Source organism: Magnolia sinica, chromosome 14 (genome assembly GCF_029962835.1).
Source record: "Magnolia sinica isolate HGM2019 chromosome 14, MsV1, whole genome shotgun sequence".
In the NCBI taxonomy this organism is placed as follows: domain Eukaryota; kingdom Viridiplantae; phylum Streptophyta; class Magnoliopsida; order Magnoliales; family Magnoliaceae; genus Magnolia; species Magnolia sinica.
Genome location: NC_080586.1, coordinates 64,613,421 through 64,639,709, shown reverse-complemented (window position 1 = coordinate 64,639,709; position 26,289 = coordinate 64,613,421). Strand labels below are relative to the sequence as shown.

Here is a 26,289-nt window from a genome sequence, read left to right as displayed (position 1 = left end):
GGTGTGATACACAACACAATACCGATATTTCAAACACTGATTGGGAGTTCTTAAAAACCTTCGGCTTTTTGGAATGTTTTGTTACTTCTGTTATCAATTGAAAGTTTATACAAATGAAACAAATTTGTGTTAGCAAATATCAGCTATTTGAATATTTAGTGTATTGATGTATTTTGATAGGTCAGAGATATGCTCAAGAATAAAATAAGATCTTATGTTTTATATTACTAGTTTATCAAGTAAAAATTAAATGATACTATTATACTAAACAATTGAGCAAAATCGGAAAGAAAAAAAGAAAGATTTTTGCAAAAAGAAATTATTAGAATTTATAATGTAGAGAAACAAAGAAGACCTTGAAAAAAATATTCTCACAATATGTGTTAATATTGTAGGGAAAGAAAGGCAGAGGACCGATTTACCCTTCAGGTATGATTCATATAATTTCAATTTTGCCCACCCCATATAGTTGGGGCAAGGTGATGATGATGATAATGTGTTTTCTAAATCTTGTTTATTCGAGAAATACAATTCATGTGATAATATATACTTCCATATCATCATATAACTGTACAAATATGGATTGTTCTGTCTGATAATTGATACATGTCTGTAGGCTAAGTTACATGAAGGGGATGAGAATAATATCAAGAGCAGCATTCCTGAAAAAAGGATCATACCCATTCCTAGAGGCCTTCTCCTATATTCATTGTCTTTCAACTAAGAGCTGCAGAGCTCCAGCTCCAGCAGTGATGCTGCATCTTCGTGAACTTCTTGTGTCTCCAGCTGGCTTGGCCATGTTGGATTGAAATCTCTGCCTTTTAGAGGCTTCAACAAACAAGGGCAGTGTAAAAACTACTCTTAGACACCAAATTAAAGTGTATAGTGGTCAAGGAATAGAAAGCAGAGAGACATAATCGGTAAACTAACATGCGGATAATTTCCAAGAAATACAAGCTTAGACATGCAGATCTACAGACCCAAAAATCAAGCATTTTCAGTCATCCCATACGGCGCATGTGTACAAGTAAACAGACAGTTAAAAAAGAATGGCAACTGGTCCATGCTCACTGCACAGACATGGCCTGCCAGATTAGCAGATCAGCCCAATTTCTAGACCTTTGGATCTACAAAATCAGGCGACCCCTCTTTATGAGCAACTTGGACCAGGCATGTGTACCATGTTGGCACATTTGACTATGTCAACCACAGATCTTTTGGAAAGCACACTAGCTTGCATTCATTTCACATTTTTCAAAAACCATTACATGTAGTTAATTTTGGTAGAATGATACAAAATCTACATCAAGCATGAAATGAATAATAGAACAATACCCTTCCCAAACTTATGTGGAGCACACTCTTTAACTGAATAACACTGATCAAAGTTTCCAGTATCGAGGGTAAACCTATTTTCCATCATTTGAGGACTAAAATGATGGGCCACAAGGAGAGAAAAACCATGATTTACATTCTCTTGTTTTCAGTATTATTGTTACCGTCCAATTTTGCCAAACCCTAAATAGCTAGGACAAGGTGATTATTATCATATGTTTCCTATATGATGATGATCATCATCATGATGCATGTTCTACATATTGTTTATTTGCAAAATAAAATTCACGTGATAATATATCTTTCAATATCATCATTTAAGTGTACAAGTGTGTGAAAGTATTAAACTTTCTAGGGTGGTCATGTCTGATGAATAGTTGAATGAAGCACAATGCTACACGGCAACAGATTTGGATGCGAAACAGGAAGCTTCTATTTCAAAATGTTTTCTAGTATAAATAGGCAGGAAGTGGGGAGCGGGAGCGGGAGTCCGAAGTGCAATTCAAACCAGAAGCGACACCTAGTAAGAAGATAATGCAACCAAGGCTGATACTGATAAAAATGTCCCTGTCTAAGTTAGATGTCAATGATGAGAGTAATAACAAGACTTGCATTCCTAAACAACTTTTATATCCCATACCTCAAGGCATTCTCCATTGATCATTGTCTTTCCAGGAAGAATTGCAAGCTAGCAGCAAAGACCGTGGATCTTCAAGAACCTCGTTTGCCTCCAGATTGAAATCTGCTTTCCAAAGCTTCACAAAGAAGGGAACTAATCTCAATACAGGAACAACAACAAAGCTTGTAATGGTCAAGTGAGGAATCAAAAACAAAGAGCCCTCAAAGTGAACTAACATGGGTGCAATTTCCAAGGGATCCAAGCTACTCATCAAGCAGGCCCTACCATGCAGATTTCCTGTTCCAAAAATCAGAGCCGTCCACTCATCCTGTCCACCACGAATGAACAAATAAACAGATGCTTAAAAAAGATTGACAAATGATCTTTACATGATGCATTTATGTGGCCTGCCTGATGAGCAGATTGACCCAATTTCTAGACCATGGCATCTATGAAATCAGCCACCCTTTTGCTGAGCAACTTGCACCTCACAAGTGCGCCATGTTGGCATGAGTGACTGTGTGAGCCACAAGTTTCTTCGAAAGTACATTAGTCTATGTTCATTTGGAAAAGCATGTAATGCAATCCACACTTCACAGAAAGCATGAAATCAATAACTTAAAACAGTACCTTTCCTAAAGTCAAACCAAGGTGCGACCTTCAACTGAATAGCCCCGACCAAAGTCTCGGTCACCATTCTGTCAAGAGTAAACACACTTTCCATCATTTGAGAACTAAAATGATCACAAGGAAAGTAAACCTTAATCCATCATTATTTTTCTTATACTTTATGTAGTTTCAATTTTGATTACTCCAAAAAGCTAGGACTGATGGGTGATGATATGTTTTCTATGAAGATGATGATGATGTGCTTTCTAAATCTTGTTTATTTGAGAAATAAAATTCAAAGTGGTAATATATATATATATATATATATATATATATATATATATATATATATATATATATATATATATATATATATATATAAACCATCATCTAACTGTACATATGGCTGCATTTTTACCCTTTCCAGGATCATCATGTCTAATACTGATAAATGTGTCCATCTGTAAGTGACATAGCAAGGATGAGAATAATATCAAGAGACCATATAATGAGGACATCCGAGCACCATACCAGAGGAGGAGAGTTGAGCCTGTCTCCTCATGGCTAGATGACCATCACATGGGCCCACTTGCCCCAATGCACATTTCTAGCCACGTTGAAGACCTCACGTGCATGTTCATGCATCTTCAAAGACCCCACAATGGGACGATGCACATGGGCTGCATATAAGAGCTTGATGGACACATCAGACCATTGGATTGGGTAGACACGATGATCGGACTGTTGGATCATAGACCCCCATGGGCCACAAAATAGTTTAGTTGATTAGGGTCTGTTTGGGCGGTGGGATTAGAAGGGATTAGGTGGGATGGAATTCAAAAAACATAATTATTACCCATGGCAAGGATTGTCCCCTGTTGCTATGGGATAAGATTAATGCCCTGCTTTGTTGATAATATGGTGGTACATTGAATGGATATACCCACCATCATTCGAAATTACTGAGAATAACACACGTGTATTATATCTAAAATGTTCATTTGTTTTGCAACCTCATTTTATGGCATGGGCCTAAAAATGAGGTAGATCCAAAACTTTTGTGGCCCCAAAGAAGTTTTCAACGGTAAGTATTCAATCCCTATTGCTTTCTATGGTGGGGTCCACTTGAGCATTAGATTTACCTGATTTTTTGGGCCATGCTCTAAAATAATATCGATAAATGGGTGGACGGTGTGGATATAGCCCACACATCATGGTGGGACCTACAACAACTTGCTTACATTGAGTGAAATTGGCAGTAGACCCAATGCAATTCTATTTAATGTAATTCCAAGCTTTTCCATTCTTCCCAAACATGGAGTGGAATTGGCACAGGACGAGATGAATCCCATCCCACGTAATCCCTTCTAATCCCACCGCCCAAACAGACCCTTAGATTGTTTACATGTTTCGTTATTTTTGGTATACCTTATATTTGTGTTGAGATTAGGGAGTTAGGAACAACTTTTAATTTATTAAGCATTGTTATGTTGGGAATCTTATCTGAGAGTGTCTTTTCGTAAGAGGTCCTTTCTGAGACTATAAAAGAAAAAGATGGGTGTGTGAAGCCCTAATGCCATTATTATAATTAAAAATAAAAATAAATAATAAATAATAAATAAATAAACTTTGTGTTTTCTCTTCTTTATGTGATTTGAAGAATACTTCATGTGATTTAGAACTTGGGTGTGGTGTGATTCCATTCCCTATTCAACGGATGTGAGAGGCTTCCATCTATCATCTTCCTTCTCTCTTTCTATTTATCCAAAAGAGGTATTTTCCCAAAAACTTCATCTCTTTTCTTCCCTTCCTATCCAAGACCATCCAAATCATCTTTTTCTTCAACGTTTCATCATCCAACTTTAACCCCAACCGAAATCAACCATTGATGACCCAAAAACCCTAGCCAACGACCCACACGTGTGAGCCTCTAGGCTGATCGTATGGACAACTGCTCAATCCTTTGATTCCCCCTTGCTTCTCCCATCAAAACCCCTCGATTCCCCATCCATAACCCTACCATAAACCCTAGATCCCCAATTTCCTATTTTCCCCAATTTCTAAAAACCCAAATTCCAAAATCCCAAATTTCTATGAACCCCAATTTTCTAAATTTCATATTTTTCCCTTCATAACCTTAATCATAAAACCTACAAGTGTTTTAAATAGCAGTAGCGTGATGTGTAGCGCTCTGCCCTCTATAGCGTGTAGCGTAAATACGTAGCGTGTAGCGTAAGCTACACGATACTTCTATTTTTTAATTTAAAAATAGGACCAATATAATAAATAGTGAAAAAAATGAAAAAAAATATAAAAATGCCCAAAATATGATGCATTTTTTCAATTATAAGCATGTTCAAAAAAGTTATTAGTTATCATTTATCAAAAGCCAATCCACATATATAAGCCAAATCAAATAATTATCACATCAACAACTTTCTAAACAAACCACTTTAATTAATAGTCTAATTGAAACCACAAGTTACAACTATGAAAAGAAATAAAAATCCCATAGGTTAAAAGTATCAAGTATAATATAAGTGTCACATTCCTCAACATTAGAAACAAAGAAAACATGCAAAAAATAATAAAAAAAATAAAATAGTAAAAAAATACCTTGTAGCTTACGCTACGGATGCTACGCGCTACGTAGCTGTAGCGTACGCTACGACCCTTGTAGCGTACGCTACCGGGGATTTACGCTATTTGGGATGCTACGTAGCGCTACGGCCACGCTACGCTAGGTAGCGTACGCTACCGCTACGCTACGTAGCGTACGAACACTGAAACCTACATATCTATCCCTTGAGTGTGGAACGTACCTATGCTAAATTGGAAGTTTTATCCTTCCATTGGGCCTAGTTTTAATTGATTTATGTGATTTCTTAGCATGCGGGCATGTGATTTAAGTTAAATCAGATTTTATTTCATATTGTTTACTCTTAATTACTTGGTGGGTTAGCATCTTTTGTTGATTGAATTACTTTATGAACTCTTTCATAATATCCACGTTGCATGCTAGCATTAAATCATGTGTCCTGCATCACTAGCATTCCTAAACAAGTTCATATCCTATCTCTCTAGTCATTCTCCTAACATTGTCTTTCTAGGAAGTGTTGAAAGCTACCAGCAGTGACTAAAATCATCTTCATGAACTTGGTTTATCTCAAGCTAGCTTGGCAATGTTGAATTGAAAGATCTGTGCTCCAGAGGCTTCACCAAGGAGGCATAGAAGAGAACTTCTTCTTCTTCTTTTATTTAAGGTATTAAACCCTAGATCACTCACAAACTATACTGTCTTTACCACCTCATCTAACGAGCAAAGGAGGGTGGTAGTCCTAGTATAGGCACAAAAATAAAGTGTAAGTGTCAAGTGAGGTATGGAAAACAAAGAGGCCTACTAGATGAACTAGCATGAATCATTTATGAGTTTTGGATGTACGGTCGCCTATCCTTTGTGCTATTGTAAAAAAGAGGTTGCTTTTAAATTCTTCAAAAACTAGCCTAATGTTTCCACCGTTAAACACTTTAGCACCTACCGTCTAGTACTAATACATATCAAATACCATATTTTCTAAAAGACGAATCTGCCCTTACATTCTTGTAAAACCTTTTTTTTCGTTTTTCATCTCTCTCTCTCTCTCTCTCTCTCTCTCTCTCTCTCTCTCTCTCTCTCCAGATCTCCAGAAACGTCAATGTTAGGCCATGGGGCCAAAAAATAAGACCGAAAGAAAAGGTGTGTCAAACCACAAGGAACAGTTGGGATGGCATGCATTACAGATAAAAACTTTCCCACTGTTTGTGGGGCCTGTGGTGTTGTGTATATCAGTATATGCCATCAAGGTGTTACGTTACGATAATCGAGCTCATAACAGACACTGCCGTTACCGTAATGGGTAACGGCCGTTCCCTGTAACAGTTGGATATCTATTTTTTTAATTTTGGGCCAAAAACATTCAAAAAAAAATATGAGAATCCCATTTAATTAAAGGATTGCAATTATGTATTCTTTTCTAATTTTGAACATGTTTATGGTAAGAATGTTGTCTCGGTCTGTCTGTTGATTTTATGAACCTGACAATTTTTAATTGCCTGCAAAATTCCTATATTTCATTTTTTAAATATATTTTATCAATGATTCAATATGGATAAGATAATATGAGCATCAATGAGAAAATGGTGGATGTAATATAAAGATACTATATAAGTAACATATTAAGTTAATGGATTGGAGAATGAACAATGTGTATAAATAGAAAAAATACAAAATATTATTATTATAAAATGATAGCTTACAATACACCATTTGTGTTAATCACACACACCACCAACACTAGTCATGTACTCTAATCACCACTAGAAAGAAAATCTTGCTCCTTGTGGTTGATCAACCTCTACATCGTCATCATGATGCAGTTGTGGCTGTGGAGCAGGAGCTGCATATCCATAATAACCAGATCTTGTGCGGAAATATCAAGGAATCCGAAGGATGACCAACCCCGATCCTCACTACCACTAGCTATTTGCTGCGTGAAATCTGGGTAAGAATAAGTGCCAGATGACAACTCATACTTACCGTAGCCGTACCTATACCCCTACCCCTAGCCTTGGTATTGCTCATACTAAGATGAAGAGTGGGACTGGGACTGGGAGTCTGGGACGATGTAGAGCTTAGATTTGGATACGGATATCTGTATCATCGTATGCTCGAACGGGACTAGTCTGACATGAATGTGCATCAATAGGTTCTATATATTGGCCATACCCATATAACTCATCATAGCCATATCCATAAGCGACAGCGGTCTGATGTCTGGGTGTTCCATCTCCTACTATGCCACTAGTGCCAGCCTCTCCATGATGCTCCCATTTGTGCTCCTAGCTGGTCATCTCATGATTCAGTGTACTCGTACCATTGTACATTCGGCTTCCTTTAGTCCCTTGATGTTGTTTGGTCTCATGATGTGTAAACGGTTGTACGGTGGGGTGGGCAACAATAGAAGCAAAACTAGTACGTGCATCATCATCATCATTGTCATTTGACTCGGTTTCTTCGATGTCATTGTTGCTTACCCTCTCTTGGATAGGTGGAGACCTATCTGGATCCAAGATAGCTGCACAACTCTATTGCTGCGCTACACGTATTTCTAGATCGTTGATCTCAATTTCTTCAGTCTTCTCCTACTTGTTTCTCTCTTACTTCCAACCAAGGTAGTAGAAGGTCATCCTCATCGTAAATGTGGTCCAAGCTAATTGGACAAAAGTCATCGTCTTCAACTAAATTTGCCACATGCATTGAATTTCACAATCATAGCTTCATGTTGTAATCCATATAAATGAGCCGGTTCAACGTCCTGGTCTGTAGTCTATTTCTATTCTTTGAATGAATAAACCAAAAAAAACTCTAGTTCCTCTCGCAGTTAGAGAAAGTTGTCTAGCTCAGAACTTTGATTGCAATTGCCCTGAGAGTGGGTGCACTCTCTCCATAATGCACCCACCAATCAACTGTATGGGGAAAAAAAACTTACATTGATTAGTTAGTAAACTATCAGGCTCTAATATTACATTAGTTGGTACAATTTGTACAATGATGCCATTAATAGTAATAACTAATAAAATATCAGCTTATTACCTAGAGGTGTTTGATAGATTGCCTTTTGTGAAATGGCATCGGAGAAGCTGCCCTGGCATAATGTATATATTTTCAACTGTGGATGATACATTACATATGGCTTTAAAAACTTTAAACTTTAATGCACAGATATACAAAATTAAAGACCAATAAATAAAGACTTTTACAATGTACCTCATTCAATTGCCTTATCTTCCTATCTAAGTTAGGCTCTAATATGTGTACCACGTTTTTAAGCCCGACATGAACTTCCTCGTCCTCAACGTATGATTGAACATATCCGTATCTTGGATTTAAGTAGTATCTTACATTGCAATAATGAACTTGGTATCTATCAACTTATTTATTACGTCAACGACGAGAAGAATAATTGCATAGTAACAAAGAGTTAACCTGATGCATGAAGATGATGGTGAAGCTACTTCGTCCAATGCTTGTCGACCATCTTCTAGTAAACCAGATGGTGTTTACAATCCCGCTTAATAGCAAGCTTCGCCTAATCCATGGCCTTGCAGATGAAGCCCATGCAGATACCTTGTTGGATTTGACAAGACGAAGGACTATCATCAATGGTTCCATCACCTTAAGGATGTTTGCAACACTTTGTTGTCTGTTACAGTTGCTTCAACATTGACTGGTGCCCCCGATGTCTTCTTCCCGTATTTTGTATTGAGCCAATCCTGTGAAGCGAACATCTCACTCAACTCTCCCCGATGCTCATATAAACTATGAAGGGCTATAAAGTTTGTCGCAAATCTTGTTGGCGCAGGCCTAAGAAGCTCCCTCCCCTTCTTGTACTTCCTCATTATGGCTACTAGATTGTAGATGAACGTTGTTGCTCCCCCTTTAAACCAAGGTTGCGACATTCTTTTTCTTTTCAATATCTTCTAAGAAGAGGTCGATACAGTGCACGACCCATGGTGACCATAACAAATTTGGTCTCTTTTCCATCAACATTCTTCTCGTTGCCTTGTATGTTGCTTCTTTGTCATCATAATATACACTACATTTGCCTCTCCAATCTCATCCACCATCAAATCCATAAGGCTAAATCAGTGTTTTTAATAGTGGTAGCATGATGCGTAGCGCTCAACCCTCTATAGCGTGTAGCATAAATACGTAGCGTGTAGCGTAAGCTACATGATACTTCTATTTTTTAATTTAAAAATAGGACAAATATAATAAATATTGGAAAAAAGGAAAAAAAAATATAAAAATGCCAAGAAGATTATTCATTTTATCAATTATAAGCATGTTCAAACGATTTATTAGTTATCATTTATCAAAAGCCAATCCACGTATATAAGCCAAATCAAATAATTATCACATCAATAACTTTCTAAGCAAACCACTTTAATTAATAATGTCTAATTGAAACCACAAGTCACAATTATGAAAAGAAATAAAAATCTCATAGGTTAAAAGTATCAAGTACAATACAAGTGTCACATTCCTCAACATTAGATACAAAGAAAACTTACAAAAAGTGATTAAAAAAATAGTAAAAAAAATACATTGTAGCTTACGCTACGTAAGCTACACGCTACATAGTTGTAGCGTACGCTATAGGGGATTTACGCTATTTAGGACGTTACATAGCGCTACAGCCACGCTCGCTACGTAGCCAAGGTATCCCGTATCGGTTTTGGAGGTATTGGTTGGCGTAACGGTGCCCTCTAAAACTGATACGGATACGGGGGCGTAATGGCCCGTAACAGCACAAAATTATTTTTTTTGCCAAAAAAATATGAAAAAATATGTATTAAATCTGGAATATTCTAAGCATTCCAAATATGCATTCATTTATAAATTGGAACATGTTTATGGTGGTGTAACGGTCCACTCTTTGGTGAGAAGTTGTATGGATTTGACCGCAAAACTGATATATTTAATTGAATTTGACTACAAAATTCATATATTTAATTTTTTAAATATCTAATTTATATACTTAACAATTTAATATCTTTCTCCAAATAGTTCTTTAAAAAATGAAATTAAATTCAGGTAGATGGCGTTGCCAATTTCGGGCGAACTTGGAGGACCAATCTATGCCCCAAATTAGCCTCAAATTCATGCAATTTATTGCCATTATCCCACTTATGTATTGGTGGACATTTATTGGATAGTGAATCATGAAAAAAAAAAATCAAAAGGCCCTATTTTAAAAAATAAAAGTCCACAAAATAACAATTAAAACTATTCAAATAATTTGATTTTGGCATTGTGAGTTAGCAATTGCAGTTCATAATTTAATTGGTAAATTTTAAGTTAATATATGTCTCGTGTACAATTTTTAAGGGCTCGAATTAGGCGGGACTCGGATTGTGAAGTGTAGCCTACGTGTCAAAGTTTTTGGGGCCCCACCCGTGATGAATGTGTTATATCTAAACCGTCCATTCATTTGACGAGATCGTCTTAAGGCTTGACACGAAAAATAATACAGATCTAATTATCAAGTGGACCACACTGAAAAAGCAGTGGGGGATTGAACGTCTACCATTGAAACCTTTATAGGATCACAGAACTTTTGGATCAATATGAAATTTGTTTTTCCTCTTCATTCAGGTCTTTTTGACCTTATGAACGGATTAGATGGAAAATAAATGTTATGGTGGGCCTACAAATTGTTTAACGGTGAAAATCATCATCTCCACTGCTATTTTTGGTGTGGTCCAGACGATCTTTGGAAACGATTCTTTTTTTGGGTAATGCTCTAAAATGATATTTAAAAATAGATGAACGGTGTAGATATAATAAATACATCACTGTGGAGCCCATATAACTTTGATCTCCTTTGAACCAGTCGTACAACTCGGAGCTCGAGGAGTGTCAGCGCTCGTCTTAGCATGACACGTACCTACAGCAGCTAAGCTGGTGTGTGGTACACCTGCAAAAAAAAAAAAAAAAAAAAAAAAGGAGAGAAGGAAACTGAAAAGAAAAAAGAGGAAAAGAACAGAGAGAGAGAGAGAGGAAGAAGAAAACGAAGGCTGCAGCCGCAGCAGGGCCGCAGCTGTCCGAGAAGAGGAAGAAGAAGAAGAAGAAGAAGAAGAAGAAGAAGAAACAGAAGAAGAAGAAAGGTAAGTTTTCCCTTTTTTTTTTCAAGGCCCGTAACAGCCGTTACGGGTCTGTAACGGTCGTTATGGCCTGTAATGGCCCCGTAATGGCCGTTACGGTTACAATATCGGCCCATCGCCCGTTACGTCCCCGTATCGCGCAACGGGCCCCACCGTTACCGTTACGTATCGGCCGTTACGGCCGATACGTAACCGATTTGGGATACCTTGTACGTAGCGTACACTACTACTACGCTACGGGCGCTATTTGAAACACTGGGCTGAATATATAATCTACATTCTTGACTTCACCTGATACATCAATTGATTTATGGAATACCATATCCAAGTGGCGGTACACCATGAAATTGACCATGTTACATCTGTGATGAGGACATCCGAGCACCAGTCAGAGTATACCGGAGGAGGAGAGCTTTGGCCCCAGTTCTAGCATCCCTATGGTTGGATGATCATTATATTGGGCTTGGATTGCGTACGTAGCCACTTGGAAGACCCCACCTGAATTTTATGCATCTTGGAAGACCTCACATTGGGAAGATGCGGGAAGATGCATGTGGGCTACATATGGGAGCTTGATGGACACATCTAGACTATTGGTTCGAGTTTTCCCGTCATTCAGACCATTGGATCTTGATCATTGGAGCATTATGATCATTAGACCATCATGACGTAGACCAACCATTGGACACGGATAGTTCAAATTTAGTATTTTGATTATTTTTAGTCACTTATTCAGTTATTTGTATTATTTTGGGTTTATTTTATGTTTAGTTGAGATATGAGTGTTTGGGACATATTTAAGTGATAAGGGTCTTTTTGTAAGTCTTTCCCAAGAATATAAAATGCTTGAACGTCCCCACCCTAGCCCATTATTGAGCATATGAAATAAAGTTCTTTCTCTTTACTTTGTGAAGAAACAAAATCTCTTGTGATTGGAGTGATTTGGTGTGATTTCATGAAGTGAATCCAAGTTATCCTTTTCTCTCATTCTCTTCAATCAAAAGGTATTTCCTTACTTCTCCTTTTCTTTTTCTTTCTAGTTTTCTTTTCTTCTTTCTCCATCAACAAACAATCCATCCAAGTTATCCTTCTCTCTCATTCTCTTCAATCAAAAGGTATTTCCTTACTTCTCCTTTTCTTTTTCTTTCTAGTTTTCTTTTCTTCTTTCTCCATCAACAAACAATCCCCACTTCCAGTCGAGTTCTTCCTTCTTTCAACCTTTACATCCTCAACCTAACCCAACCCAAACCTTCACCTGGCTCAATTCCTCAGACCGTACAACCGTAACGACCAACCCTAGCCGTACCCCACTACCCGTACAACCGTACAGACAGACTTGTATGGTTGTTCGTACGGTCAGCCTCCCCTCCCCTTTTATCATGTGTTTCTCTTATTCAAACCCTAATCCCTAAAACTCAAAATCCCAACCCTAGTTTCCTAAAATTCTAACCATAAATCCCTAAAACCTCAAACTCTAATTCCCAAATCCAAAATCTGCAAACATTATTTTCCCCAAATTCTGACAATCTGAACCTATTTCCCAATTCTTTAAACCTCGAAATCCACCCAAGCCTACCAACCCTAACAAAGTCAAGTGCTTCTCTTGAATGTTGTTTAGCACCTATGCTTATATGGAAGTTCTACCTTCCATAGATCTTGATTCATTGATATTTTATTGAATCTACATTGCGGGACTGTCAGATAGCTTGAATATGAACACGTTACATAGCTGAATTATTTTAAATTTGTTATAGATCAGCTTTACTTTGTGTTTTCATTGCTCTAATTCATCTATTACTTAATTTCTTTACATCATTCTAGGTTAGATCATCCGTCCTACATCCAATTTTGATATCCAAGCCTAGGTTTAGCATAGGATTTTCATGTTGCGTCTAAAGTGGGTTTTTCATATTGTCGTGTCTAGGGTTAGAAGACTTCCCATTCTCATAATGTTGCATCTAGAATCTCTAGTTCTTAGGGTCTCAATTAGATCCCCGGTTCATGCCCACTTGGACTGGGCGTGTTTTGGTCTACACCCCACAATGAATTCGGAACATCTTGCCGAGGCTATCAATGCCATCAATACCCGTCTCGCGGTCATCGAGGCCCAAAGTAGAGCCAGTAGTAACGAACTAGTAGCCCTCAGGAATGAGACCAACACTCGCATGACCCAATTAGAAGCTTCCCTTTAGGCAAACCCCAACAATGGGGAAGATGGCCAATCTCAAGCGGGAAGTGAAGTTGGAGGAAACCAAGTTGGAAGACGTGGAAGAGGCCATGCTCGAGATGTTGGCCATGATAGGGTGCGTACCTAGCTACTTCGTGGAGAGTATCTAGACCACCATAATCATAATAATCGAGTAATGAAGAGTGTGAAGATTAAGGCCCCTAACTATGATGGTCGCCTGGACCCCAAGGCCTTTCTCGATTGACTTGCAAACATGGATCATTATTTCGAGTGGTATGATGTTTGATCGCCGTCGAGTGAGATTCGCCAAGATGAAGTTGGTGGGCCAAGCTAAGTTGTTTTGGACAAATGTCAAGCAGAAGATAGAGAGGTCTATAGATGACCCGATCTCACTGTGGGCCAAGATGAAAGAAAACTTAGAGGAAAAGTACCTTACGTCTCTCTTACAGCTAGAAGCTTTTGGATCAGTGGCAATCCTTTTGTCAAGGATCAAAGCCCGTGGTTGATTACATCGCCAAGTTTGATGAATAAATGATGCTTTGTAACATCGAGGACCCGTTAATGACCCTTTCTCGTTTCAGGATCCGACCCGGGCTTCAGCGCGAGCTCATTCATCATGACGTCAGCACCCTAGAACATGCCTATCAAGCGGTGAAAGAACTTGAGCAGTATCTGAAACCGCATTTCATGAAGCAATTTGACTCTCGTGATACCAACGTCGAGGCCACTACTTGGAGCTAAGGCTAGTTTTAGGAGTCAATCCAAAGACCCAACTAGTATTCAACCCAACAATAGGGATGTGAGGGACAAAGGTCAAGCTAGTACCAGTTTAAGGGGAGGTGAGCATACGCGATGTTATAATTGCCAAGGATATGGTCATTTCGCATACCAATGCCCTACGAAAGAGCGAGGTAAAGCTCTCATAATTGGCGAGTTTGAGAAAGATGCAAATGATCAGGGCAATTGTAAAGAAGAAGAATATCAGCCTGAAATCGGTGCTAGTGATGAAGTTGGAGTTGAGACTATGCCACTTGCAGTTGTCAGATGTGCCTTCGCCTAGGTTAAAGAGAGTGATGATTGGCGCAAGAATTCAATTTTCCATACTTACATTAAGTGTGGCAACAAAAATTGCAAGGTGATAATTGATAGTGGTAGTTGCACCAACGTGGTCTCCGCTAGCACTATAAATCGTTAGGGGTTTGAAACCCGTTCATCACCCTCAGTCCTATCAAGTTTTGTGGGTTGATGCGTCCTCAATATCGGTTTCTCAGTGATGTCTTATTCCCATCCAGTTTGCTTCCTACAAAGACATGTTGTGGTGTGATGTTTTACATATGGATATAGGCCACATTATTTTGGGCAGACCTTGGCTATACGACCGTGATGTAACACTATTCGGCCGCTTGAATACATGTTCGTTTATGTATGAAGGTAAGAGGATAAAGTTAAATCCTCTTTCACCTAAGAGCACCCCGGAGAAGAAAGGACGTTAAGAAGGGTGATACTAAAGATGTGAGGAAGTCCCAGCATAAGTCTCTCCACATGATAAATGCCAAACGGTTTGAAAGGAAGACTAAAGCTAATGTGATGGTGTATGCCCTCGTGGCAAGATAGGTCAAACCCAAGGTTAGCATAGAGTTGTCACTTGAAGTGATTCCGGTATTGGAAGAGTTTAGAGATGTTTTCCTTAAGGACCAACCAAATGAGCTTTCACTCATGAGGGACATTCAGCATGCCATTGATCTTGTCCCCGGATCAACTCTACCAAACCTTCTTCACTACCGAATGAACCACAACATTCGGAGTTGAAGAGACAAGTAGATGAGCTTCTTAGAAAAAGGTTCATTCAGGAGAGTTTGAGTTCATGTGTCATGCCAGTCTTCCTCACGCCTAAGAAAGACGACACTTGACGCATATGCGTGGACAATCAGGCCATCAACAAGATCATGGTCAAGTATCGGTTTCCTATACTGCGTCTTGACAACATGTTTGATATGATGGCCAGTGCCATGATTTTTTTCCAAGATCGACCTCAAAAGCGGGTATCATCATATACGTATTCGCCCGGGAGATGAATGGAAGATGACTTTCAAGACAAAGGATGGGCTATACAAGTGGTTAGTCATGTCTTTTGGCTTAACCAACGCTCCGAGTACGTTCATGAGTGTGGTAACCCAGGTGTTGAGGCCCTTTATGGGTAAGTTCCCGGTGGTATATTTTGACGACATCCTCATTCATAGTACCTTCAAGGAATAACATCTCCACCATTTGAGGCACATTTATTGGGTCCTTATGAAAAACTATATGCACTTGAAGAAGTATTTTTTCATGTTTGACAAAGTTTTCTTAAGGTTCATTGTTTCATCCGAGGGCATGTTTGTAGACCTCGAGAAAGTCAAGGCCATAGTAAATTGGCTTGAACCACAGAACATTCATGAGGTACATAGCTTCGATAGATTAGCTACTTTCTATAGGCGGTTCATTAGAGGCTTTAATTCCATTATGGCTCCCATCACAGACTGCATTAAGAAGTTTACATGGACTAATGCTGCCTCCAAGGCATTCAAAGATATTAAAAATAAGATGATTGGGGCTCATGTCATGTGCCTTCCTGACTTTTTAAAAGTTTTTGAGGTTGTGTGTGATGCATCTAGTGTAGGTATAAGTGGAGTACTTAGCAAGGGCACCCTATTGCTTATTTTAGTGAGAAATTGAATGACGTGAAGCAACAATACTCTACCTATGACAAGGAATTCTATTAAGGTAGTTCAATCCTTGCGACATTGGCAACATTACCTACTACCGCAAGAGTTCGTCTTGTTTTCTAAACATGAGGCCTTGCGATACGTCAACTCCCAAAAGAAATTAAACCCAAGCATGCCAAGTGGGTTGAGTTTCTCTAGAAGTATACCTTTGTTTTGAAACATAAGGTCGGTATCGATGCCCTTAGTCATATAGTGGCGTTACTCCAATCCATGAGCATAGAAGTCACTAGGTTCGAACAATTACAGGGAGAATATTCTGCGTGCCTAGATTATGGCAAGGTGTACATGTCACTTTTGGATGACTAGTCAAGGACTAATAGTGGGTTTGTCCTAATCGATGAGTTTCTATTTAAGGGTGACAGACTTTGCATTCCCCACACCTCCCTACAGGATTTTCTTATTTTGGAGTTTCATGTTAGAGTAGGCAGTTATTTTAGTCGAGACAAGACTATTTCCCTTGTCAAGGATAGGTTTTATTGGCCTAGTCTCAAGCGAGATGTGGCCAAAATCACCAGGCAATGTAGGACTTGCCAACTGGCAAAGTAGAAAAGGTATAACACTGGATTATATAAACCTTTGCCAATGTCATACGCTCCGTGGCAAGATGTCAGTATGGATTTGGCGCTTGGGTTACCCAAGACGATCAGAAAGCACGATTCCATCTTTGTGGTGGTGGACCGTTTCTCAAAAATGACCTATTTTCTCCCATGTTCCAAAATGTCTAGTGCCTCCAACATCGCCAAGCTTTCCTTTGGAGAGGTGGTTTGCTTGCATGGTTTGCCAATGACCATTATGTCTGATACAGATGTAAGATTCATGAGTTATTTTTGGAGACACTTTGGTATATGATAGGCAGTGTTCGAAATATCAGTATCGCGCTATGTATCGCACCCTTGGGATACAGATACGTATCGGTTATCGCACGGTATATATTGTTTGTATCGTGTAATTTATTGCACTTTTTGGGAAACATGGGGAAACATTGGGAAAATGGTTGAATTTTTCAATGAAATTCCAAGGCTTGTTAAAAAAGACCTTAATACACACTATTAAATCATAACATCTCAAAAAAAAAAAGGTGCACATAATAAATTTCCTTTGTATAGGGTCCTAAGTTATGCGTTATCTGATTGAACTAAGGCAACTATATTCAAATACCATGCATAACATTTATAACCGTATCAAGACATGTATGAAAACATGACAAATGCATTCAAAAGCAAAAGACAGAGGCTGATCATATCAACAGGTCGGATGGAAAATAAACATTCGGGTGGCCCCTATGAAGTTTTTAATGGTGGGGCTTTAATTACGACTATTTCGTGTGGTATGGTCCACCTACGATTCAGATATGCTTCATTTTTAGCATCATGCCCTAAAATGAATTGTCAAAATAGATGGACCATGTGGATGTAAGGCATATACATCATAGTGGGCCCCACAACGTCATCTGGTGTCTGGGTTTCGAGCGCAGATAAGGTGAGACCTCGACCTCACCCAAGAGGGTATGGCCCTTACCGTGGGGCCCACCATGATGTATGTAATATGTATTCATGCCGTCCATCCATATTTCCAAATCATTTCAGGGCATTATCTAAAAAATGAAGCAGATCCAATTATCAATTGGACCATACCATAAGAAATAGTGGTGATTGACTATCCTACCATTAAAAACTTCTTTGGGTGCACCTTAATGTTTCCTTAGCATTTATTTACCATCCAATTTGTTGATAAGGTCACAAGAGCCTGGATGAAGGGAAAAAACAAATTTCAACTTGATCCGAAACTTTTGTAGCCCATTAACGGTCAATCAAAACTTATTCTTATGGTCCACCTAATAGCTGAATATGCTTCATTTTTGGAATAATGCCCTAAAATGATCTAGAAAAATGGATGGACAGCGTGGATACATAATACATACATCAAGGTGGGCCCCACGGAAGTCATTCACTGGAAGTCCCTGCGCTGGGATGCTAGGTGGGGCACACCATCATGTTTGTGAGAAATCCACTCCGTTCATCCATTTTTCCTGATAATTTTAGGACATGAGACCAAAAATCAGGTGGATCCAAAACTCATGGCAGCCATATGAGAGGAAACAGTGGGGATTAAGTGACCACCATTGAAACATTTGTATGGCCACAAAAGTTTCGTATCAGGCTAAGGTTTTTGTGTTTTCAATTCATCCCAGTGGGAATGACCTTATAAGTGGTTCGGATGGCATATAAACATCAAGGTGGAGCCCAGGAAGGATTCAACAATAGGCAAATCTTTCCCCAGTTTTCCCTTTTGTTTGGATGCCTTGAGTTTTGGATCCACCCTATTTTTGGTCTCATGCCTAAAATGATCTAGAAAAATGGATGGACGAAGTGGATTTTTCACAAACATTACAGTGGGTCCCACCAAGCATCCCAGCACAAGAACTTCCTGTGAAACGCTTTGGTAGGAAATCCACATCCTGGTCTCATGCAATGCGGAACCAGCATGTGGGTGGGACATTGACAGTAGAGCCCACCTAGATGCATGCACGGTATATCCACAACATCCATCTGTTTTGCCATATGATTTTAGGGGTTTGTCCAAAAAACGATGCAGATGCAAATTTTAAGTGATCGTGGACCACTCCACACGAAACAGTGGTTATTGACCATTAAAAATCCTTTCTGGGCCACAATTTTTTGGATCAAGGTGATATTTGTTTTTTCCTTTCATCCAAGTTTGTGTGAACTTATCAACAGGTTGGATGGTCAATAAACATTACGGTGAACCCTAGAAGTTTTTAATGGTGGGAGATTAATGACCACAGTTTCTTTTAGTGTGGTCCACTTGAAACTTATATCTACTTCATTTTTGGGACCGTGCCATAAAATAATCAGTTCGAATAGATGGACGGCATGGATATGTAGTAAATACATCGAGGTGGCCCCCAAAGAGTTTACTCACGTACGCAATCCGCGTCTCTAAATCTAGTCAACCAGTGAATTGGGTGGGACGGTGACGGTGAGGCCACCTCGTTGTAATATGATGTATCTACACTATCAATTCATTTTGACAGATCATTTTAGGGAATTGGCTAAAAATTGAGGCAAATCCAAATCTAAGGTGGACCACACCACATGAAACAATGGTGTCATTGAATGGGCACCATCAAAATGATTTGGGGGTCTACAGAACTTTTGGACCGAGCTAATATTTATGTTTTCCCTTCATCCAGGTCTGTCAGACCTTATGATTGGATGGCAAATCCACATCATGGTGGGCCCTAGGAAAGCTTCAATGGTGGACATCATTGCCACCACGCCTTCCTATGGTGTGGTCCACTTGAGCCTTATATCTGCCTAATTTTTGGGCTCCAGCCCTGAAATGACCTATAAAAATGGATGGACGGTGTGGATAAAACACATACATCATGGTGGGCCCTACAGAGCATCTGACAGGACTATCCATCTCGAGCTAACTCGATTTGTGCCCGTAAAAAGGGCTCGGAAAGTGATTTCGGAAGCTAGAGAGGGTTCCGGACTTCCGTAACCCTAAAACCCCCAAATCCCTCCCAAATCTCAAGATTTCTTCGAATTTCTCTGGATTTTTTCAAAACGCGATACCTTCATCACTTGCGCTTCGATCTATAGGTACCAAATCCACCCTGTTAAACGTTTTTTTTCTCTTTTTAATTTTTTTCGATTTTTTGGATATTTATGCTCCCGGGATGACAATATCTTTAATATCGCTGATTTTTTAAATTCTTTATCTCTTCCGAAGGCTTCGTATCGCTAGACCGCGATACGGATAATATCGGCCGATATATCGTCCGATCGTATCGATATTGCGAACACTACTAGGCCCCATATAATGATCATCCAACCATAGAGATGCTGGAACTGAGGCCGAAACTCACTTCCTCATCTAGTATCCTCTAACTAGTGCTCGAATGTCCTCATCAACTCCCCTCGGCTAAGAAGAATTCGCCTCTGGCGAAAGAAAGCTGTGGTAACGTTCTCCAGGTCTAGTCTCTGGAGCTCGGTCTCAGTAATCCATGTACTATCTGACCTGGCCTGTTCTTCCACTTGATAAGATACTTATGGTAGAAACCACATGTTCATCCAAGATAACTTCTATCTCCTCTCTTGGTAGGCATGGATGGTAAAAGGGGGAGAGGCCGGGAAGGCTGATCTGGCAAGAGCCATGGGACATGGAATGGATCGGGATCTGAGTCACTGTGGGTGGGGAGAAAGGCTAGTGGGCGGAGATGTTGGACCCTTAAAAGACACAAAATCATCCACATTGAATGTAGAACTAATGCCCGTGTCAAGTGGAAGATCTACAATATACGCATTAGATTCCAATCTTTTCAATATTTTATAAGGTCCCGCACTATGAGCTTGTAATTTCTTAATGGTCTCTTGTGGAAACCGTTTTGGCCTTATCCGAACCATCATATATTCCCCTACTTGAAATTGTTTAAAAAAGAGTCAGTAAATATTTTGTATGTTTCATTGCTCACATTAATCTGTTTCCTAATTTCAGCATGCAAATCATGAATATGTTGTGCAAATGCATCTACAGACTACAAGGGTTTATGGGAGATTGACATGGGAATGGGATTTATAGGCTTCATAGGCTTGTAATCAAGCACTAACTCAAAAGGACTCATGCCTATTGACCTATTGATGGAACTATTATATACAAACTCTGCAACTGGTAAAATTGAATCCCAAGTCCTAATATGGTCACCCACAAGACGTCGTAACATGTTTCCTAAGCTTCAATTAACTACTTCTGTTTGACAGTTAGTTTGGGGATGGTATGCTGACGAGAACTAGAGTCTCGTACCTATCATCAGTGTTTTAAATATCAACGATATCGGCCAATATACCCCACGATATATCTTGTATCCCACCTGTGCGATACGAAACACACGAGTAGTGGGATATATCCCACATGTTCGATCCGGTGAGCATTTTTTATTTTTGATCTTTTTTTTTGTAAATCAATGTCAAATTGTTACAAATCCATGATTTTTCATGTTTTGCATGAATAATCATGGATTAGGAGTTCGGAAGAGAAGGACCGAGTTGCGGAAAATTGAAAAAAAACAAAAATTAAAATTTTCCTAATTTCTCACAAATCAGTTGCAATATTTGTGTCCAAATATAAAATCAAACATGTATGTAACCTAATTTAGTGATTATTCTTTTGCTTTTGAATGTATTGCTTGTGTTTCCACATGTCTTTTTACATTTATAAATTATATGAATAAACTTTGAAAATACTTGCATCAATTCAATTAAACAACGCATAGATTAGGACCCCATACAAAGAAGACCTATTATGTGCACTTGTTTTTTGTAATGTTTTGATTTGTAAGTGTGTAATGATGTCTTTTTTAACAATCACTGAAATTTCATTGAAAAATTCAACCAATTTCCAATGTTTCCCCATGTTTCCAACAACAACGATACATTACGCGATACAACCGATATATCCCATGTGATAACCAATACGCATCCGTATCCCAGGGATGCGATACGTAACGCAATACTAATATTTCGAACACTGGTTCAATCTACAAAAAGCATGAAATCAATAATTGAATTGTACCTTCCCTGAAATCCATGTGAAGTGCACCCTTCGACCAAATAGCATTATCGGACAGCGTTATATCGAGATTAAACCCATCGTCAATCATTTGAGAACAAAGATGACAGGCTACAACAAAAGAAAACATAATTTGTGTTTTCTAGTTTTAAGTATTATTTTATTATCATTTATATTGTTTCAATTTTGCTGACCACAAATAGTTGGGACATGGTGATGATGAGACAATAATACATTTTCTATATAATGGTGATGACGACGACGATGATATGTTTTCTATATAATGACAACAACAATGATGATGTTGTGCTTTCTAAAACTAGTATATCATGTGATAATGCATCGTCCAATATTATCATATTGCTGTACAAATGCGTGCAAGTGTTATGCTTCCAGGATCATCATGTTTGATAAAGACACGTGCATGTCTAAGTAACATGTCAAGGATGAGAATAATATCGAGACTAACATTCCTAAACAAGTTGATATCCCATACCTCAAGGCATTCTCCTATATTGTCTTTCCAGGAAAAGTTGCAATCTACAAGCAGCGATGGTGCATCTTCATGTACTTGATTTGTCTCCAGCTGGCTTGGCCATGTTGGATTGAAATCCTGGTCTCCCAGAGACTTCACAAAGGAGACATAGAAAAGTAAATTACTCTTTAGTATAGACACTAAATTGATGTGTGTTCCGGTCAAGTGACAAACAGAAAACAAAGTAACTCTACTAAGTGAACAAGGGATCCAAGCTACTAATTAGGAGGTCCTACCATGCAGATATTCCCAACCAGAAATTAAGGATGTCCAATCATCATGTATGCTGCACGTGTACAAGTAGATGGACAGTTAAAAAGAATGACAAATGGACCATACCCAGCCCACGCATGTGGGCCTACCTGATGAGCAGATTGACCTGATTTCTGGACTGTGGCATCTACAAGATGGGCCTCCGGAACAGCAACTTGGACCTCAAATATATGTACCACGTTGGCACATGTGACTGTTAGCCACAAGTGTCATGGAAATTGCACTAGCATGCACACATTCACGTTTTTGAGAACCGCCACATATGTAACTAAGTTTTGGTAGAATGATGTGAATCTATAGAAAACATGAAATCAATAACTGAGAAATGTACCTTTCCTAAAATCCATGTGGAATGCACCCTTCGAGTGAATAGCACTGATCAATGTTTCAGACACCGTTCTGTTGAGAGTAAACCCATTTTCCATCATTTCATCCCAAACTCTACAAGCCATCCCAAGCTTCCCTACCCGTATAAGTCCTCTAATTATCAATTTATACGTCATTTCATCTGGTCTGAAACCACTACTATGCATATCCTTATACACATCCATGGCTTCGCTTACCCAAGAAGCCTTGCAAAGCTCATTAATAAGAGCATTGTAGGAAACTGTGTCAGGTGAGATTCCCTTCTCAATCATGTCAAGGAAAAAGCTCCGAGCTAGTTCAATCCGACCAGTCTTACATAGGTGATCAACCATAGTGGTATACAGAATGGCATCAGGAACCAAGCCAGCCCCCACCATCTGGTCAAAAAGTTCCTCTGCCAAATCAGCATGGCCTTCTCTAAAGAACCCATTTATCAAAGTGCCAAATGTCACAACATCTGGGGCAATCCCCTTCTGACCCATCTCCTCAAACAACTTGTAAGCCGTTCCCATGTTCCTGGCCCTACAAAGCGCCCCAATGAGAGTATTGCACGAGACAACATCACAAAACTCTTCTGCCTCCATCTTATTAACCATTAAAGAGTATGCTCTGTCGAGCTGGTTAGCTAAGCATAACCCCTTTAAAAGCTGATTATAACTGTACTTATCGGGTCTTATACCACTTTTTTTCATCTTGTCCATTAATTTCTCTGCCTCATCCAACAAAAGCCTGTCACAACAATAATTTAGCAGTGTGTTGTAAGTAACTAAATCCGGCTTGCACCCATTACTTCGCATGAACGATGCAATCGCTTGAGCTTTATCAATCCTACCCACTCTACAAAATCCACCAATAAGGGCGTTGTAAATAGAAGGCCCCAATTCAATTTGACCCTTTATCATTTCCATCATAAGCTCGTAAGCTGAATCAACCTTTCCGTGTTTACACAAACTCAAAATCAATGTCCCGCAAGCTACATTATCAGGACAAAAACCCTTCTTCATCATTTCATGCCACATCCCAACTGCAGACTGAAACCTTTCAGTCTTGCATAGACCGTCAATGACTGTAGTGTAGCTAACAACATCTGGATCTCTTCCTTTCCATGCCATGGACTCCAATACCTCTAAAGCCGTGTCTAACATCTTCTCCTTGCACAAGACATTTAAATATATGTTGAAAGCCCAAATGTCTGGAACGGCACCAAATCTATCCATGTCTTCCAGAAGCTTCTGTGCAAATTCCAGATTCTTTATCTTACAGAGAGCAGAAATGAACCTCGAATACGTGAAGGGATACAATGAAAATCCTTGCTGCATCATCATGTAGTAGTAGCGTTTGGCCAAATCAAAGCGGCACTCTCGAATCAATACTCCCATGAATCGATTATAATCTATGCTAAACACCCGGCAATCTGACTTGATCATTTCATCAAATGTTTGGATTGCTGAATCAATCAAACCAGCTCTAACATACCCAGATATAAGAATCCGATAAATGGACCGATGCATTGAAAACCCACCATCCTTTATTCTCTGCAAAATATGTGATAACATGTCGAATTTACGATCTTTTAACAGCAAACAAATCATGGACTTATTCGTGAAGTAATCATGCTTGAAACCTGGTTGGGATTCAGCCCACAAATAAAAATGGAGACACAGTTCGGAGTCTGACAGGCGCATCAAGACCTGATTGACAACGTATGTGTTCAAATCGACATTCAATCCCAGTAACTCAGTCATTATTGATTCAGACCATTGCTTGCTGTGCAGGGTTTCCAAGATTTGGAAAACAGAATCCAGCAAAGGAGGTTTTTGGCTTGTTTTGAAGATGTCTGATAGCTGGATTTTCTTCATGTGAGATTCAAATGAAATGGAATCACTACCACTAGCATTTGGGCTTGAATTTCCATCTCGGTAAGTTTTATCTATGGAGCTGAATGACTTGAAGTTGGTTTTGAGAAGCAAACTGCAAGAACAAAAGAAGGGCTTGAGAATCTAGTAATTCTTAGTTTCTTACCACAGTAATTCTGCAAAGCTTTCAAAGGTGCCCATTTCATCTTTTCAGGAAACTGATGTATTTTTCCTTAGAAGCATTATGTCGAACAGGTAGTATAAGAAAAACATCAGTAGGATTTTCCTCAGACAAATTCTGTCGAACAGGTGGCATGGAATTAGAACAAAGCCGGGGCTTGTTTTCGTGTCCCATTGATTTTATGAATCGAACAGCTATTGACAAAGCCACAGGTGTGGCGTCAGGATATATTAAAGGATAAGAAGAAGAATCAATAGTTTTGCATGGAATTGCAAACATAAAAGACCAAGGACACCATCGACAATGTCAGCAACCCGAGCATTATTTCGCATAGAGCAGTCGAACAGTAGCAATTGCAAGAAGAAAAGTACCCACAACCTCAATGGGTTGCTGGAATAAGCTATGAGACTATACTCCCAGCTTTAGTAATTTCCTTGAGAAAGTACCCACAATCTGAAGGTGTAAGAAACCGAACCTTGTCGGAGGATTAACTTCCAGCTTAGTTATCTCCTTACGAATAGACTTCAAGAAAGTCTCTGGAGGCTTCCCGTGTGCCAACGAACGTGACCGCAAACTAAAATAACATCTCCACCTTCAAATAATAAATATAAGGGAAAAAAAAAACTTTCCAAAAATCAGTAAGAAAGAGAAGTGACTCCAGTGCGCACAAAGAGCACTGAGAATCCGTGTGCACGTAGATACTGGCACTAAAAATGACCACCATTTCAAAATGTGAATTTTCAAAATCCCATTTGGAACCCACCCACCGTTATCGGATGATGGCAGGTATGTGCCGACAGACAATCGCAGCACGCAATCTTCTCCCTTAAAAAGAATATGTAAGTAATAAAAATAAAAAAGATTTACCCAAAAAATTTATTCTTGAAAGTTCCATCAGGTGCCTTCTCAAGATTGATCCAAGCCCGATTCATCTAAAACTAACAATAAATAAATAAATAAGATCTTAAAAACATCAAAGATTTCAAATTACTCCAATTTCAGAGAGAGAGAGAGAGAGACCTTAACGGAGAAAAGACAGTCTCTGTATTTTCGCCATTGATATTCTATCAGCTGCTTCCTTTGATTGGGAATACTCTACTGATTGACATTCCAAGGCGAAATAAAACCCTAGAGAAATAAAATCTCTGCTGTCTGCATATATTCCAAGTAATTTTTCGACTGTTTTTGCCCATTGGAAATCGCATGATCTCCCTCATGGATAGGATTGGGCTGGTTGATGTAGGGCTATCAATGGCCATGC

The 26,289-nt window shown here is 39.0% G+C and overlaps 1 protein-coding gene across 13 annotated transcripts; it reads right to left on the bottom strand.

The window, feature by feature from the left end:
- Window positions 1-531: 531 nt before the first annotated feature.
- On the bottom strand, window positions 532-26,289 carry LOC131225945 (pentatricopeptide repeat-containing protein At1g13040, mitochondrial-like). Of its 13 annotated transcripts, XM_058221560.1 has the most exons (10): window positions 26,049-26,289; window positions 25,896-25,966; window positions 25,504-25,620; window positions 22,957-24,962; window positions 22,314-22,445; window positions 8,589-9,217; window positions 2,585-2,652; window positions 2,191-2,282; window positions 1,976-2,090; window positions 532-828 (listed from the first exon to the last, which is right to left on the bottom strand). In XM_058221560.1, exons 2-5 carry the CDS (start codon window positions 25,958-25,960, stop codon window positions 22,381-22,383), a joined length of 2,253 nt encoding a protein of 750 aa, XP_058077543.1. In that variant the 5' UTR covers window positions 25,961-25,966; window positions 26,049-26,289; the 3' UTR covers window positions 532-828; window positions 1,976-2,090; window positions 2,191-2,282; window positions 2,585-2,652; window positions 8,589-9,217; window positions 22,314-22,380. The 13 variants fall into 13 exon arrangements, with proteins under 13 accessions (XP_058077543.1, XP_058077540.1, XP_058077541.1 ...); XM_058221557.1 differs by lacking the exon at window positions 2,191-2,282; XM_058221558.1 differs by lacking the exon at window positions 8,589-9,217 and having other exon boundaries at window positions 26,049-26,288.

Excerpts from the sequence above, each read along its gene's own strand:
- LOC131225945 (XM_058221560.1), bottom strand. The coding sequence starts at position 25,960 with ATGAATCGGGCTTGGATCAATCTTGAGAAGGCACCTGATGGAACTTTC. Across the intron at positions 24,963-25,503 it reads GAAGTTAATCCTCCGACAAG|TTTGCTTCTCAAAACCAACT; the intron begins GTTCGGTTTCTT and ends TTGTTCTTGCAG. Across the intron at positions 22,446-22,956 it reads CCACATGGATTTTAGGAAAG|TCTCTGGGAGACCAGGATTT; the intron begins GTACATTTCTCA and ends TCCTTTGTGAAG.